At 33.5% G+C, this 16,262-nt stretch overlaps 1 protein-coding gene across 1 annotated transcript; it reads right to left on the bottom strand.

The window, feature by feature from the left end:
• Positions 1–255: 255 nt before the first annotated feature.
• On the bottom strand, positions 256–16,124 carry LOC139691037 (serine/threonine-protein kinase 40-like). Its single transcript, XM_071588761.1, has 10 exons — positions 15,675–16,124; positions 15,430–15,573; positions 14,750–14,898; positions 14,469–14,663; positions 12,041–12,289; positions 10,520–10,703; positions 6,340–6,469; positions 842–1,013; positions 594–689; positions 256–499 (listed from the first exon to the last, which is right to left on the bottom strand). Exons 1-10 carry the CDS (start codon positions 15,799–15,801, stop codon positions 347–349), a joined length of 1,599 nt encoding a protein of 532 aa, XP_071444862.1. The 5' UTR covers positions 15,802–16,124; the 3' UTR covers positions 256–346.
• Between the last annotated feature and the right edge of the window lie 138 nt (positions 16,125–16,262).

The following is a 16,262-nucleotide window of genomic DNA, read 5'->3' as shown; positions in this document are numbered from 1 at the left end:
TTCTATTTCCTTTTCGAATAAATGTTGAATTCATAGCTCTTAAAGAGCTAAATGATTTCATATAATAAAAACTAGTTGAACAATAAGAAATTTATGCAGTGAAACTTGGCTGTAATTATTATAACAATACTAATAATTTTCAGCTGATAGCCCATTTAATAATTTTATAAATATATTACAGAAAGCTACTCTAAATGTCCCCAGCATATAGCTTTACTGAGAGATCCTTTTCACATGATCATAAATTAAACAAGATTTTCTTACACTGATTTTATTATATTTTGTTCCAGTATATCAATTTATCCATGTCTCAGCTCAACTTTGAACCAATCCGTCAATTTTGCTTTCACACAGAATTTATAATTGCAGTAATAAGATCATGGTAATCTGTCTCTGCTGACGTTAGAACATGTCTCGTAAGGTAAATATTATTTCTTCTGTTGTTGTGATCATTTAATAAGACAGCCATTTCAGTTTCAGTTCTTCTTAGGTTAATTTCCTACAAAAAAGTGAAGTTATCAAAACCTTAGAACCATCATCAAAATTTCACTTTAATAATGCTAAGCTTAGTTGTTGAATAACTTGTAACTCACCCGTAATTTGGATATACCATTTCTTAAATCATCATCTGCTTTATTTCTTATTATTCCATCTTGTTCATCAGGGATGTCATCTATATCAGGTACTACCTGAAATTCAAAGTTTGTACTTAACGCAATAAATTTCAAGGTTTTTGAATAATGTCACCTTACAAATTTGAAATGGAAATGCCTAAAAACCAGCTGCCATTAATCCTAGTTTTTCAAGTTACCTAGGTAAATATCGATTAAGTCATACACACCTGCAATTTCTGAATGGAGGGTAAAGCCTGATGAATTTTTAGCAGTGAGCCAGATGCCGAAATAATGGATGCTAATGAGTCGAGAACTTGTGAAGCAGTGTAACGACGAACTGGGTCCAGCACCAGAAGATTAACAATCAGGGAAACTGCATCATCTGTCACACGGCCATCTCTGTTGGTAACCAAGAGGATGACAATTATGCCTTAGTCGGTAATGAATTCAAGGATCATTTCAGTTTTGGACTGAAGGATTTTTAGTGTTATGGTCATTGTCATGAGCTTGATGTCTTTTGCGACAGAGTGAGGATAAATGGAACAACATTCAGAGCAAGGCTCTGGTGATCAGAAGAAACTAGTATGCAATTAAAGCAGAGGAGGAAAGCATAAGTTTATCGGTAGCCTGGGTAAAACTGTATGCCTAACTTTTGTTTTATTTTGTGCGTGCTATTCTGAGAGATATCAGTTTAACTTAAGTCTGCATGAAGGCCTTAACTGCCATTGGGCTTGTATGAGTAATGATCATTTCCTACCACTTTTATTCTTACTGATTTTTCATCAAAAAAGCTCCAATTTATTAAGAATGAACTAACATAACTACATTGCTTAATATTATTACTTTATGCAATAGTGTGAGGCATGTAACTACTTCTATGCCACCAAGGAAGATGTTTCTTCCTTATTATTGTTTTAAATTCATACTCATTTCAGTAATCTTAACATGATAGCAACAAGTTGGGCATCATATGTAGGGTTTTCCCAAGAATCATGAGTCTTGTACAAAAACAAACAGCTTTTTTCAATGTTAGCATACAATGTTCACTACAACATATTAGTTCTTGCTTTTATCAAGGCTAGTGATAATATGTCATTAGATTTCATATACATGCATGTTATCCCCTAGTTTTAAATGAAATTATTTTTTCTTCAAAGGTACATGAATAATGACATTCCATTTTGAAGTGAAAAGAAGGGAACTGACTAAAACTCATAAGAAACAATGCCATTTTAAAGCACATCTCAATATTTTCAAGTTTTGGGTCTGAGCTTTTAAATGTGAATATTCTAATAGCACACACTACAAATATCTAGAACAAAAATCCATCCTAGATCTAGGTGCCGATTAAATTAAATCAATCTTGGTAATTCTATGAATTTCTTCTAGCTGTCTACACTGACAAAATGTATGCTCTTCCCTAATATAATTTTATCCTATTATACGTCCACAGTTATACAGTTTCAAGAAAAAAATATTGTGGATATAATGTCTGACATTCATTCGAATTCCAAATGTTTCTTTTGGTATAAAATTTAATAAAAGAGCTAATAGAAACAAACTTGTGGCTGAAGCATTTCCCAAGTTCAAGGGTGGATGTTCTAATTGTCTTCATTAAAAATTACTCTATTTGTTAGAATTTACAGTAATTTCTACTGATTTTTTTTTGCAAGTAGTAGGAAGTATTTGGTCAGAAATTAGTGTAACCATAAATGGCCAATGAACACAGAAAAACTTAACAGAATGGGAAGATGTGTTATTATTTCACAGGGATTAATTAATCATTTTTTTAATATGACAGGCAATTTCTAATTTTGTTGGCAGGTCATACTGCTAGTTAACCCAGGGGTATTAGAAGATGTGATGCAATATTTTTATGAGAAAATCGAGGGAGCCCTAGAATATTTTGTTATACAAGGATGGAAAAAACAAAGTTATGTAGTTTAAACATTCAATAATATAACTTTAAAAATTCAAACAAATGCAATATTGATAACACATTTTCCAGTCTTTTCTGCACCATAGGAGGTCAATATAAATATATTTTTTTTATATTTTAAATCCAAAATTAAATTATTTTACATTAAGCATTAATGAGATTAAAATAGCTATCTTTACGTTTTATGAGAGGGAAAGAAAGCAACTTAATTAGAAATTTTGCACTGGGTAGAAATAATTAGTGACGTTTAAAATATAACGAAGAAATTTTGAGTTAATTCGTGCATACAATTGGTAATGGCAAAAAAAAAGAAAGAATGCAAGGTTGAAGTAAGTGGAAAAAAAGGAGCAGTGGTTCCTGAGCCTCTAGGTTAGCAAAATCTAAAGAAAATCCTTAAAATCACCAAATTAAATGTTGATGTAAGGTGATTAAAAACTTACTTTGAACCAAGCCTTAAGGACTGTAAAATGAATGTTTCTCACGTTTCCATAATAATAAATTCTTATGTATTTTCTCCAAACCAATATTTTAACAATGTCCCTTGAGTAAATGGCAGCACATATTTCAAAACTATGCAAGCGAGTAGTATGTTACCTTCAAAGTTACCAACCTTCAACCTTCCAAATTGATATTCACGGCCTTATTGTTTTCTTTATAATTAATAACATACTGTTTTCATAATTCTACCAATTTAATTTCTCTTGGACTATTTTCATATTTTAACTTGGTTAGTCATGATTGGTAGTTCCAATTGTAATAATATAAATAATTGATATATTTAATTAATTACATTCATACCCGAGAGACTATTAGTAATTTCTGAACAAAATGGCTTCCGGTGTAACTTCATGAGATTATACAGTGAAAAGAATTCCGCTATTCCATATTCAGGATTTTGTTTCATGGCAATACAGCATCAAGTGAAACTAAAGAATTCAGTATGGGCCATTGGGAATTAGTATAAACCTAGGCCTTGGAATAAAATTTTCTGTAGAATTACAAAGTTTGTTATGTGTACTAACATTCGTGTACTTTTACACATTTATATTGGCATGAGATTCTCATTGTGATCAAATGAGATTAATTTCCTTGGGTCCTCAATGTACTTTTGATTTGTGTGTCTAAAAAGTATGGTAACAAAGTTTGTTATGGGCACTTTCTAGATTAATAGTGTTATTTTTCATTAGATTCTGATGATCAACACCATAACATATAACTTGTTCATTTTTAAATATCACTAAAAGCAAGACAAAATACAGTGTTTAACTACATTTTGGCCTACCTCCCCAATTCATGACGTTCTTTTTGCACTGTTATGACTATAGAATTTGAAATTATTAAAGTTAATAATGTTTTTAAAGCAGTAGTTATTAATTGCCCATTCAATGTTAATTACAAAAATCATAAACAATTTCTCCTTAGCTTCAAAATTCCTACATATATTTGATTCCCGTAAGTAGTAGCATACTGGTTATCCGGCTAACATCAGAGGTTAGGCAAGTTTGCAATCATCAGGCCAGCTGAACCTAGCCTGACCTGCAAAATTTAATTCAATCTGTGCCCATTTGCTTAATGCTAATGTTATTTGAAAAAAACATCAAACACCATGCAGCAATAAGATAAAATAAATTGAAAGACAACAATTAGAATGATACATCACGTAGTCAATTGAGATCTCAGTATGATTGAAAAAAAGTCCACAATTTAAACAGAAATTCACTCAAGAATGTACTCCTTCAGAAAACAAGATTATACATAAACCACCTAAGCCACCAGTTGATCAATGAACCTGTAGCACTTTCATCACCATTAAGATACATCATTGTAACAACTTCTACATTTGTTTTCTGACTAAACTTCATGCACCACTTTCTTATTTTCCAACATTCGGCTTTCGAACATATCATATACTCATAAAGTCTGAAAACATGTGGCCTCCCTTTGGATAGCATGAGGTCACCCTGATTCTCAAATTCCCCTTTTTTCGTTGTTGCTCCAACTGATGGCAAATACTTTAAATTGCATATTAATTTTTGGGCAACCATGGTTATTTATGGAAAGTTACAGCTCTCAGGATTAGCTTATAGTATAAGACTACCTAATATACTCGATAAAGTTCTCACAGACAACTGATGTAATTCACCTGGGGGTGGACAATTTAAACCAATAATTACTAAAAATTAAATTTAACAAAGAAATTGAGAGAGAGAACATTACATTGCAAACAGGATCCATTGTATTGAAATGTAATGAAATAATTGACTTTGTAATTCCACACACTTTATTTAAAAATTTGTTTTTTAAATAAAGTGTGTGGAATTACAAAGGCAATTATTTCATTACATTTCGATATGTTATGCAAATTCCACAAAGTTACGCCAGAGACAACAAATTTTTTTTAGGATCCATTGTATTTAATGGTCTAATATAACCTTCATATCTGCTTCTGGAGGCCATCCTATTAGACTCCACTTTCCGTCAACAGCCTAGCAATTGTGACCCTTCAATCATTTGAATATCATAATAACTTCAAGCATTATAATTTGCATGCACTGAAAACCCTTCCATCATTAAAATTATTCTAGAATCCAGCACTATGCATGACAAAATAAAATAATCTTTGATACAAGATGTTTGCAGTGTTTTCTCTCAAAAATCTCTTTGGGATAATCCACTGCATATCATTTATTGTAACTCAAAATTTCGTTCTTCCTATTGATAATGTCATCAGGAGTTGACGGAAGAGTTCATTTATGCCCTTTATTTGTCACCTGTATGTCTCACTGAGATAGGTGTTGCTACACAATGGCCATCTCCATGAGGCAGTGATGCTAGCCAGTTGCTGATTTGATCACACAAACACAACTGACCACATAGCTTGCATTCTATGGAGAGCCAGGGTTGAGACCAGATGTAGGGCATTAAGGAAAATTAGACACATGCTGCCAGCAGTGAAAAATACTATTTCTACTCCCCAAATGGAAGGTCTATATGAGATTCTGATTACCTGTGACTCAAGCTATGTGAGATAAAACAGGCGATTAAGATTGGGCTGAGGGAGCATAAAACAATTGTTCAGGAAGCAGTCAAGATAGACAAATAGCCATTAATTTCAAGAGGAAAGATGGTTATCAGCTCAGTGCTGCGTGAAAGAAGACAGCTTGCAACAAACATAAGGGTGACAAAATAATATAAAACATTATTAGTTTTTTCAAACACTTCTAAGGTAAGTACAATAAAATCATTAGGAATAAATAATGGTTAAAATATATAGAAATATTTACAACAAAATTCTCCAAAAAAATGGTATGTTTATACCATGCAGTCCAACTTTTTGAAAAATATCAATGGGCATTGTGTAAACTATTCAAGAAAAAATATGGTACATGATATTTATTAAGAAAATATTGTTATAATTGAAAGAGAGCTTTAGTTAAAATATAGTGAATACGTCTATCATGTACATTGTGAATGATAAAAATAAAATTAAGTCTCTTTCAATAAAATTGCTTTGTTTTGACAACCCTTATTTGTAACTAAATTTCTTTTTGACATGGGAAAACATATTGCTTTTCCATTCATATAAGATGTGAAATATGGCACATATGCTAAAACTATATGAGATCACTGTAATGGTACAAAATTTTATAGAAGGATTTATAACTATAAACATCAAGGAATAATATTCAGTGCATCTTCCATTTTCAGTCAATAGGTGAATAGCCATGGTAGGAAAGCTATACAACAACAAAATAACTTCTCAAATTGTGAAAAAATATATCTTACTTAGGAATAACATAACTAGCTGTTTTAATCTTTGCGAAAAGTTGTGATGGGCTGGGGTCATAAAAAGGGAACTGGCCATAAAGCATGGTGAATAAAACCACTCCAAGTGCCCACATATCAGAAGGCTTGCCTGAAAAAACAAAAAAATTGGAATTTATCACTGAAAATAAGTAGATATACTTATTAATATTATTAAATTCTACATTAAAACTATCACACTCCTAAAACCTAAAAAATTGAATCGCTTGCTTAAAGTGACAAAGAGTATATCTTTTTTGTTAACTGTAGTTGAAATTTAATGAATTTGAAACAAAATTAACCTACATATGCACATTCATTCAATTGTATGTAGTTGAAAGGAATTGAAATAGTATTTTAAAAATCATAGTTGTGAGGCCACTTTCTATTGAACATTTAAAATTAATACAGATGTAACTTAAATATTTAACTTAATGCTCATTAATTACTTCTCCAGTTACCTCCCTAATGACTTTTCTATGGGTCCATTCCATATTTTCATTCATACACTAGCTACCTTCTAGCATACTCATTTATACATTTCCTCAATAATTAGTCATTGAGATTATGTAGTGGTTGTTTGTTATCACGGGAGGCAATCAACAGCAGAAATAATTTGCACCAGAATGGAAAGGTAGGGCCTGTTGGGCTAGGATGTTTCAGGGAATGTCAGGGTATTAGCCAAGTCTTAAGGAGAGGCACCAAGGGGTCCACAATTTAACATCTCATCTGAAGGATGGTGTATGCACTTCAAAATGCTCTCCACATAGCACCCCAAGTAGGGGGATCAGGATATCACTGAAAAATCTGGCCACCACCAGGGCTGGAACCCAGGCCCTCGAGGTGAGAAGCCAGTACATTGGACAGCACACCATCCCAATCCCCCGGTGATTACTCGAGTAGAAAACAAAGTATTCTTGGAACCTATATTATATGCTACTGCAATCAGTAGTGCACTGTAACAATTAATACTATAGATACACTATAACACAGGTATATTTACATTTTTTTACTTATAATTATTATATTTGCCAGAATAATTCTTGGTGTTCTTATCAGAAGGGCATAAAATACTGGTAGTATAGCATAAACAAACCCAAATGCGTATTGCAATAGTTATCCTCTCACTTCTGCTGCAACCAATGCTGTATTATAGCGTACCATTCCCCTTTATTTTATCAACATTTTGACCTTAAAAAATGTTTTGGCTTGCATAATAATTAGCAGATTCCAATCAAATATTTTAGTCAAAAAAAATTAAAAAGATGAGAAAATTATTTTTATAAATATCCTATGAGTTCATGTTTACATAATATCAGCACTCAAAATTTCATAACATGCTGTGGCATACAATAAATGCCAGTCTGAGCAGCATCCATTTATATTATTTCAAATGAATAATTGGTTGTTAGACACGTGACTTCATGGAATTGACTTATCATAAAGGGTTCAAATGGATGACCTGATGGTACTCCCAAGTATATAGGCAGTCTCCACACATTTGAGATTAGGTAAATAAAGGTGAAAGTTTTCATTATGTTGGTATTCAAGGGCTAGCAGGCACTTGGACTGTGATAATTTTGTCACTCTGAGTGGCAGGAATGCCTATCAGTCAATGCAAACAAAATTAACATTTTTGAACCTCCAACAATTGAATTTATATAATATGGCAATAAACTGTACCTTGGGCATTCATTGCAACGTGATTCTGATACATACCATATTCAGGGATTCCACTATACTAATGTTCACACAATGAAGCCACAGTATACCAATACTATGGGCATGATTATCACATATGTTAGTTAATCTGGAGCTATGGGGTGACAGATGCCATCAATGTAACTGATGCCTTGTATAAGAATATTTCTCAGTAGATAAAATAGTCACGAACTTTTCCTCAAATATGCCCATTGCTTCAACTAAATTACACTATTCTAACAATCATCCATGTTGCCCCAATATAAAATTCCTCAACCACGAGTCTATTTAGTTAAAAAATAATTTTTTATTCTTTTATGAATGATCATTTTTGCCTCATTAAGATATCGAGTGATTCAGTGTTTTTTTTCAGTTTGGTTATGAGTATATCTTTGAAGATTTGCATCAATCGCCAGTAGTATTGCCTCCATTAATGCCTACACAAACAACTGATATTCCTGAGAACCTTTTGCCATTTGCACCTTGAATAGGTATATATGTTAGAATTTTTGAGCAAGTATGAACCAAAAAAACAAACAAGAAATTCCATTAATGTTCTGAGCTCATGAAGTCTTAAATTAACTAACCACTTTGAATATCTTGGCATGTACTCTCCATTGTTATACTTACAACCCAAAATTTTTCAAAGTTTATCCAGAACTTGACCTGGCTTTGTATAAGAGCTTTAAGTACCTAAAGCTTAACAATCATTTAAAGGGAATAGTCCTAATCAAAAAAATAAATATTTAATCAAAATAAAGCAAAAGGAAAAATTCATGGAAATCAAAAAGCAGCCCAGCAAAGCATTTCAACTCATGAGATACCAAAATTCAAGTTCCTTATAAAATGCCTCGCCCAAAAACTATGAACATGGATATGAGAACGTGTGTATGTGTGAGAAAATCAACAGTGCACAATCACACACGCTCACAGACAAACATATATACGTGGACTGTGCAATAAATGCGCAAACTGGCGGCCATAATGCATACTATGCCCACTAGCGGCACTAGTTGCCTGAGACACAATGAGCCATCTGTGCTTGGCGGATCTTCGAGTTGTGTGTATGGTGCCAGTTATGTTAGTTTCTGTTGCCCTTGTGTTGGTGTAGGCCCTACTGTTGGTTGAAAATGGAATTTGATGAAATCACGGAGCAACGAATCAACATCATGATTTTTGGTGAAGTATAGAAAAAGTTATGAAGAAATTACTGAAATGCTGACAGCTGTTCATCGTGATAATGCTCTGAAGAAAACATCCATTTTCAAGAGGATGAAGCGTCTTAAAGATGGCTGACCTGATACCACCGATGATGCCAGAACAGGATGATGACCTTCAACCACCTGTGTTGATGACAACATTGATATTGTGCAGTCCCTTGCCATTACCGATAGTCAAAAAATGTTCCAAATGATAGCTGATGTACTGAATTTAGGAAAATCAACAGTGCCCACTACTTTAACCAAACATGATGGATGGCTGCTTCACCATAATGCACCTGCACATTCAGCACTGAATGTTCCCCAGTTTCTGGCAAAAAATTCAATCACCATCCTTGATCATCCTCCTTATTCGCAAGCTATTTCCCCAGCCCTGCGACATTCCTATTCCCAAAATGTGATGAGAGGACATAACTAGGAAGATGTGGACACAATAAAGCAAGAAACGATGAGAAAACTAAAAAGCCTTACTGCCGAGGACATCCAAGGGTGCTTTAAACAGTGGTAAAGAAGATGGAATAAGTGCATAGCAACAAATAGAGACTTCTTCGAAGGGGACAAAATCGATGTAGGCTAAAATTTACAAAATGAAGTTTTTATGGTCTAAGTTTGTATATTTATTGTACAATGTAATATGTCAATTGCTCCCAGGAACTTTTTGGATGTTCATGTTTATTAAATGAAGAACATAATGTATCTTTCCACTGTTCTTTATTTACGAACCACTTGTTTCAACGCTTAAGCGTCAGTACTAGTTCTACGTAAATAAAGAACAGTGGAAAGATACATTGTGTTCTTCATTTAATAAGTGTAATATGTATTTATAAGCACATACATAGTATGTGTGGCTGAAATTCTATTCCCTCCATTATCTATTGACATTAAACTCTGTTGATGTCTAGGTTCTGAGATATGGCTGATAATATAACAATTTATAGACATCAGAAATGTTCATCTTTAAACAGAAAAATTGATATGAATATCACAAAATGGTTTCATGTCATTACCTAATGTCTAATTCCACCCTAAACCTGAAATCTTGGTTAAAATCTCAGAGAGCCAAGACCCCTTCTCAGACCAAGAATACCTCAAAATTCATGGACTACAGAAAAATGTTTCAATATCACAAAAAAGAAAATACTATTTGGGGAGTTACCTCTAGTTTTTCATTTGCTTTTCTGATCATATTTTACAGGGACAAAAAGTTATGCTATGAGAATGAAGTCTTTAATCTTCTTTACCAAGATAAGGTTTTCCTCGTAAGACATCTGGTGATATATATGCTGGTGAGCCTTTCTGATCCACTAGTAGGTCTGTTTCACTCCCCAATTGTTTTCCCAAGCAGAAATTTGTCAATGTCACAGTCAGATTTCTGCGATTTACTACGATGTTTCCAAGTTTAAGGTCTCGATGAACTATATTTTTCTAAGGAGAAAATTTGAAGAATGAAAATAAATTTCCTCATTATTTTTATTAGTTATTGTAACAATTAAAACATTAATTCAACTGGCTTATACATAATATTAGTCCCTAAATATGTTCAGGCATATAAATGCCTGTCTGCATAAACCTTCAACTGAAAAGTTAAGAAATAAAACCAATCATGTGAAATGAAGAAAAATAAGTTCCAGAGCATATGACTACAGACTAAAGAAAATTCATACTCATAATTCATTCCTTGACAAAATTTTCAATAACTTTTTAATTTCTAATCTATCAATTATCTTTTCTTTCTTAATGATGACGAGTCATTAGGTCTAATTTTTTTCATAGACATGACACTTTCTGTAAAAATAAAGTAAAACAGAGTATCCAGCTACCCTTGAAAACAAGAAAGGAAAAATATTTCAAAAAGCACTGAATTGAATATTAAAACCTGTAATTTTGATGCATTTATACTTTTACTGGCTCACTAGTAGAAAAGAGAAAAATATATAAACAAAATCACAATTTTCTGTTGTTTTATTTCATAGATAAATGAATATATATAAAACTATATATATATATATATTTATATAACCATCCATTATTATATTATCACATGCAGCAATTTCCTGTCTGTGTATATAGTTAAATCCCTTCAATTTCAAAACAAGATATTTCATACATCCATCTATTTTAATGCTGTCACATATAAATACATCGAGAATACTCATTTAATTGTTTACTGCTGAGCATTGAAATTTTTTGTCTCCTTAGTTAAGCTAAAAAGAGACGTTTTACAAGTGATTTGGTGGAATATCATGATTAATTGAAAATTGGCAATTTTCTGTAAAATAAAGAACTTTTCCAGGCATTTATTTAGCGGAAAATTGCCAATTTTTAATTAATAAAACTTAGTTAAGCTTTTATTTAAATTTGCTAGAAATATGAGCCAATTATAGGTCCTAAGAATCTGATGACCAAAATTTTTCATGCTTGCTTTCCTGCCAACAGCGATTGTATTACTTGAGATATTAAAGCAAGAAGGCATAGGACATTTTTGACAATGCAGAAAATGCACAAGTTGTCACAGTTGTACAGCAATACTGACTTTGAAATAGATTAGAGATTGAAACTTGAGGTAGATCATTATGGCCACAAGTTCATTATTATTAAAAAGTAGATGAGCAGATGAAAATTGATATGCATGATACAAGTAATTTCCATTTCATGAAGAGGTAATTGTAGACAAATATTTTTTCCTGCCATATGGTAATCAGAACTGTCAGGAATTTTATTTTTATATTCTAACAAGAACTTAGTCGTTAAATCAAACTTACAGCATGAAGGTCCCTGAGAACCTTCACAGTGTGATAGAAAATAATCAGGGCTTCTCGTTGAGGTAATTTTCTTTCTCTAATAACATGGTGTTGAAGATTAATTAAAGGAGCTGGTGGCCTTGATGGACAAAAGTCATGGGCCCAAAGGCAATCCAACACAAGGCACAGGCGTACATTTGCCATTCCTGTATAAACCCTCTGTACAGTACTGTTTGAACTGACTTCATCTCGCTCTTCCAAGGCATAGTCCTGCAATGAAGGAAGAAATCTACACTGGAATCAATATGAAAGCATTAATTTGAATGCATATTAATTAGAATAGGAATAAAGACAGTTGCCAAGGAATGGAGAAGAGACCTGCAGTAATCCCATCTTGGTAATGATAATTGCTGTAAACAGTTCATTTCAAGTAAAACATTCATGAACCATTATGCACCAAGGTAACTGAATCTAATCATTAAATCAAGTGTATCTCTAATGAAGACTGATGAACACCACTTAACTTATGCCACGCATTTACTGTCAATTTTTACATTATCTTTGTTGCCAGTTTTTCAGCCTCATATGCAGAGGACAAGGCAGGGAGAATTTCAAAATATCAGGCAACCAGACGTCTAATACTTCGTCTTCCATGCGTTTCAATTGTTTTTTATTAGCCAATCTGTCAAATCACTTCCATTACCCTGGTTAAAGTTAGGATTGGGTTGGCTCATCAGGTTCTAATTTTTACCCATATTTCCGGTAGCTAAATGCTTATCCACTACGCTATCATGATCCCTTACCAGTTATTAGGAGTTGGCAACTTACATATAAACAATCCGTATCAAGTCTTTCACTTACATGATGATAGATGACAGCTCCATCACACACTAATGACATATAGGGGGCAGCAGGCATTTTAAACTTTGAAATTATTTTATACTTCGCTATCAGGTTGCAGTACCATCGCCATTTTCAGGGGTGGGCATTGCAACCTTTCAAATTTACTAGAAGAAACGTACAAATTTCATTTAATTCAAAGTACAAATTTAACGAAGAACTAATTATTTAAGACTGATATACATAAACTGTAAGTTCCTACTTAATGTGTCTGAATATGGAAATTAAATTGCTTATTAATTTTACCTATATTGTGATAAAGTTTGAGAATTGATCATAATGAGTCAACAGAAATGAGATTCTCAAGAAACAGGAAGGCTAAGATAAACAAGTCTGGGTGACATAAACTATAACAGGGACTCAAGTTCACCTATCTTGGAAGTGTTTCGGATCAAGAAGATCGAAGCAGTCAGGACTTAGAATAATTATGTTAAGTTAAAAATGACACAGTTTCAGGCCATCAGGCCACAGTTTCCATCATTATATGATGGAAATCTTTCATGGTGAAAGGAGACACTTTGCTCTGCCACATAGAATTTTTTCTTCATGATCTAGGTTTCATTAAAGCAAAGTGTCTTCTTTCATCATTAAGTAAAAATTTTTTACAAGCAGGCATTTATGTCAGATGCCTCATGTAAAGATACAAAGAAAAGATTAGTGAAAACTAATACAGAGTGTAGATCTATATTGCTCGGAAACTTGGTCATTTGGAGGATAGGCACTTAAATGTGGGTGTGTAGGTGAATAAGAGAAAATAAAATGGATGGAAAGGAAAATATACCAAGTTCAAGGCATGTTAGGGATGAGAGACTTGAAGGAAGGGAAGAGAATTGGGAGAAAGTCAAAGAAAGTAGGAGCTACTGAGAGGCCTTGGGAAGCTATGTTAATGGATGGGAGAATGCTGGGAAAGCAAGGCAGAGGTGGAAAGTAAAGGCATTTTCAATGGACTCAAGGGAGGAACAAAGTATACAGAGCAAACGAATGAATTATTTCAATGCATAGCATGGGGTTTCAGGCCATTTTCTGTCATGCCTAGTCGTGAGTAGGGCCAGTGTCTATCAAAAATCTACCCAAACCCCATTAGGTACTACCAATAAATAATATTTATGCTAGATAATCATATAAAGACTGTTTGACTTTCACCCATACAATCACATGCTTTGACTTTTTTGTATGTATTCTGGGGTTTATTCTTTAATATATTTATATACATGAGTAATTAACAAGTTTGCTTAAATGTCTAAAAATATCCTTCAATTTTAAAATAGTTTAAAGTAAATTTAATAAAATTTATCATGCATTGTGCATATTACTTTCACTGTAACTTGGTATTGAGCATTCCCTATAATGGATGGGTAAATAAACAATTAAGTCCAACAGCAGTGGGAAATAATAATGTAAAACAGACTAGAAAACTAAATGACCACTCTATTTACACAATATTTGTCAGTCACTATTGCTTGTATCACCATATGTCCTCACCAAGTCATAAGTAGTACAAAATTCTTTTTATGCCTTGCATACCTACAGGTTTAAAGGAACGATTTACCTTGAAAAAATCATGATGATGAATAACTCCATCTTGGTCCTTCAGTAGTGAAAGTATGGAGTGCTCAGTATGAAGCAGCATTTTTCCCTGCCTATCATCCTGAGTTTCTTCCTCAATATCCAGTTCACTAGCATCATCCATACAACCACCTTGGCCACTGAGTACTCCATCCCCTTTCCCTCGCAAAGTTAATATCTAGCGGTAGAAAAAATGTATAAATCTAAAATACGAGTTATACCTACGTTTTCCAACAGGACGAAATGTTTAAATGATGTTGATACCTTAAGAGTATAAAATAAGTCAGTTCCCTCCTTCCTGGCTAAACACTGAACAATACTTTGGACAGGTGATGTGCCAAGAGTTGGCCCCAATAGATATGGTCCAGCTCTCTTCACCAATCCACCTCGAACCGAAGTTCCTTCTGGTGGCACTGTAATGATATCAAAGAGTTGCTTATCTAATTTCTCCGTTATGAACACCAAATTTATGTACATTTCATCTTTTCTTACATGATAAAACACAAAAAATAGATTTTAAAAATAATCTTTGGTCGCGAAAGAACAACTTTGGCGAATAATAGGGCATTAGCCGTCGCGACTCGGTTAACTTAGATACTTTCGTACCGTACCCAACAAGAAAGCAGCCCTGGGATCGAAATCCAAGGAGACAATGCCGTTTGCTGAGCACGACAACGCAACCCTAGATTTTGGGCATAACCGCCAACCTTAGCAAGTGGCCATAAAGGGATACAAATTGAAATTATTACCTTCAAAGGCGTTTATTAATTTAAAAGCGCCAAATTTTATAATTGTGATATTGGAACACCTTTACTGCGAAGTGGGATCATTATTGAGTATCAAATTGATATATTTAAAACCGCCCGACTATCTGAAGTTAGATGACCACCGTGTCTTGTGCAACCTATTTCTAAATTTCCTAATATCGCTGTCGATGAACTTACATTCAAATTTTAATTTTTTCCTGAAATCTCTTTCTACACTTGGAGGTCTTTTTCTTATCTTGTCTTCATTTCTAAAGCGGCTCCCATTGTACTCCGGCACTTCTTGAACTTGGTTTTCAGTGTTACAACTACTCTTCGGGTAACCTAAAATTGGCAAATTTTAAATTCATGACGGAGGAACTAAATGATAAGGAAATATTCAATTATTTTAAGTATTACATTATCCCTTCCTCTTTGGTACTTACATGATTTTTTTGACGCAGACGGAAAGGAAATTATCTCTATATTATCAACAGTTTTAAAGGGCCCAACAGGAAGAATGTCCCCTTGAGCTTTTGTTTTACTTTCATCAGTGTTTAATTGCAGCTCCATTTTTAAAATAAGTACTCGGAGATATACGGCATCAACTGCAAACGTTGCTACTCGAATTATTATGGAAACATTTAATGAACATCTGATGTCTCCAGAAAGAAAAATGACGTGATGCCTGCACGAGCCTACACCAGTTCATCGTACACTAAGGGAATAGGTCATATTAAAAAGTAAATTCATAATAGCAGTGGCTAATAACGGTTTCTAAAATTTTAACTAATAGCTTAGTTTTCGACTTCCGTTCATGAAGCTAGGATTTTGAAGGCGCAACGAAAAACTTGGCCATAACTATCGCTGGCACTGGACACTAACACAATCACCCTCTCCCCGAACCATATTTCACAGCTGATCCAAATCAACAGAAGAAGATCGACAAATTACTACAAGTATTTGCGTCACAACTATCATTTATATTTTTAGGGGTTCCCGAGGTAAAATTAAATACCTGTCAATTTTTCAAT

Source organism: Hetaerina americana, unplaced genomic scaffold (assembly GCF_022747635.1).
Source record: "Hetaerina americana unplaced genomic scaffold, ioHetAmer1.1.p SCAF_1, whole genome shotgun sequence".
Lineage (NCBI taxonomy): Eukaryota > Metazoa > Arthropoda > Insecta > Odonata > Calopterygidae > Hetaerina > Hetaerina americana.
This window is presented reverse-complemented; position numbering and strand designations above follow the sequence as displayed.

Bases quoted from the DNA above. Each gene is read 5' to 3' on its own strand.
- LOC139691037 (XM_071588761.1), bottom strand. From the start codon at position 15,801: ATGGAGCTGCAATTAAACACTGATGAAAGTAAAACAAAAGCTCAAGGG. The intron at 15,574-15,674 runs GTAAGTACCAAA...TGCCAATTTTAG, and splicing joins GTCTGCGTCAAAAAAATCAT to GTTACCCGAAGAGTAGTTGT. The intron at 690-841 runs GTGTGTATGACT...TTTGAATTTCAG, and splicing joins CCTCCATTCAGAAATTGCAG to GTAGTACCTGATATAGATGA.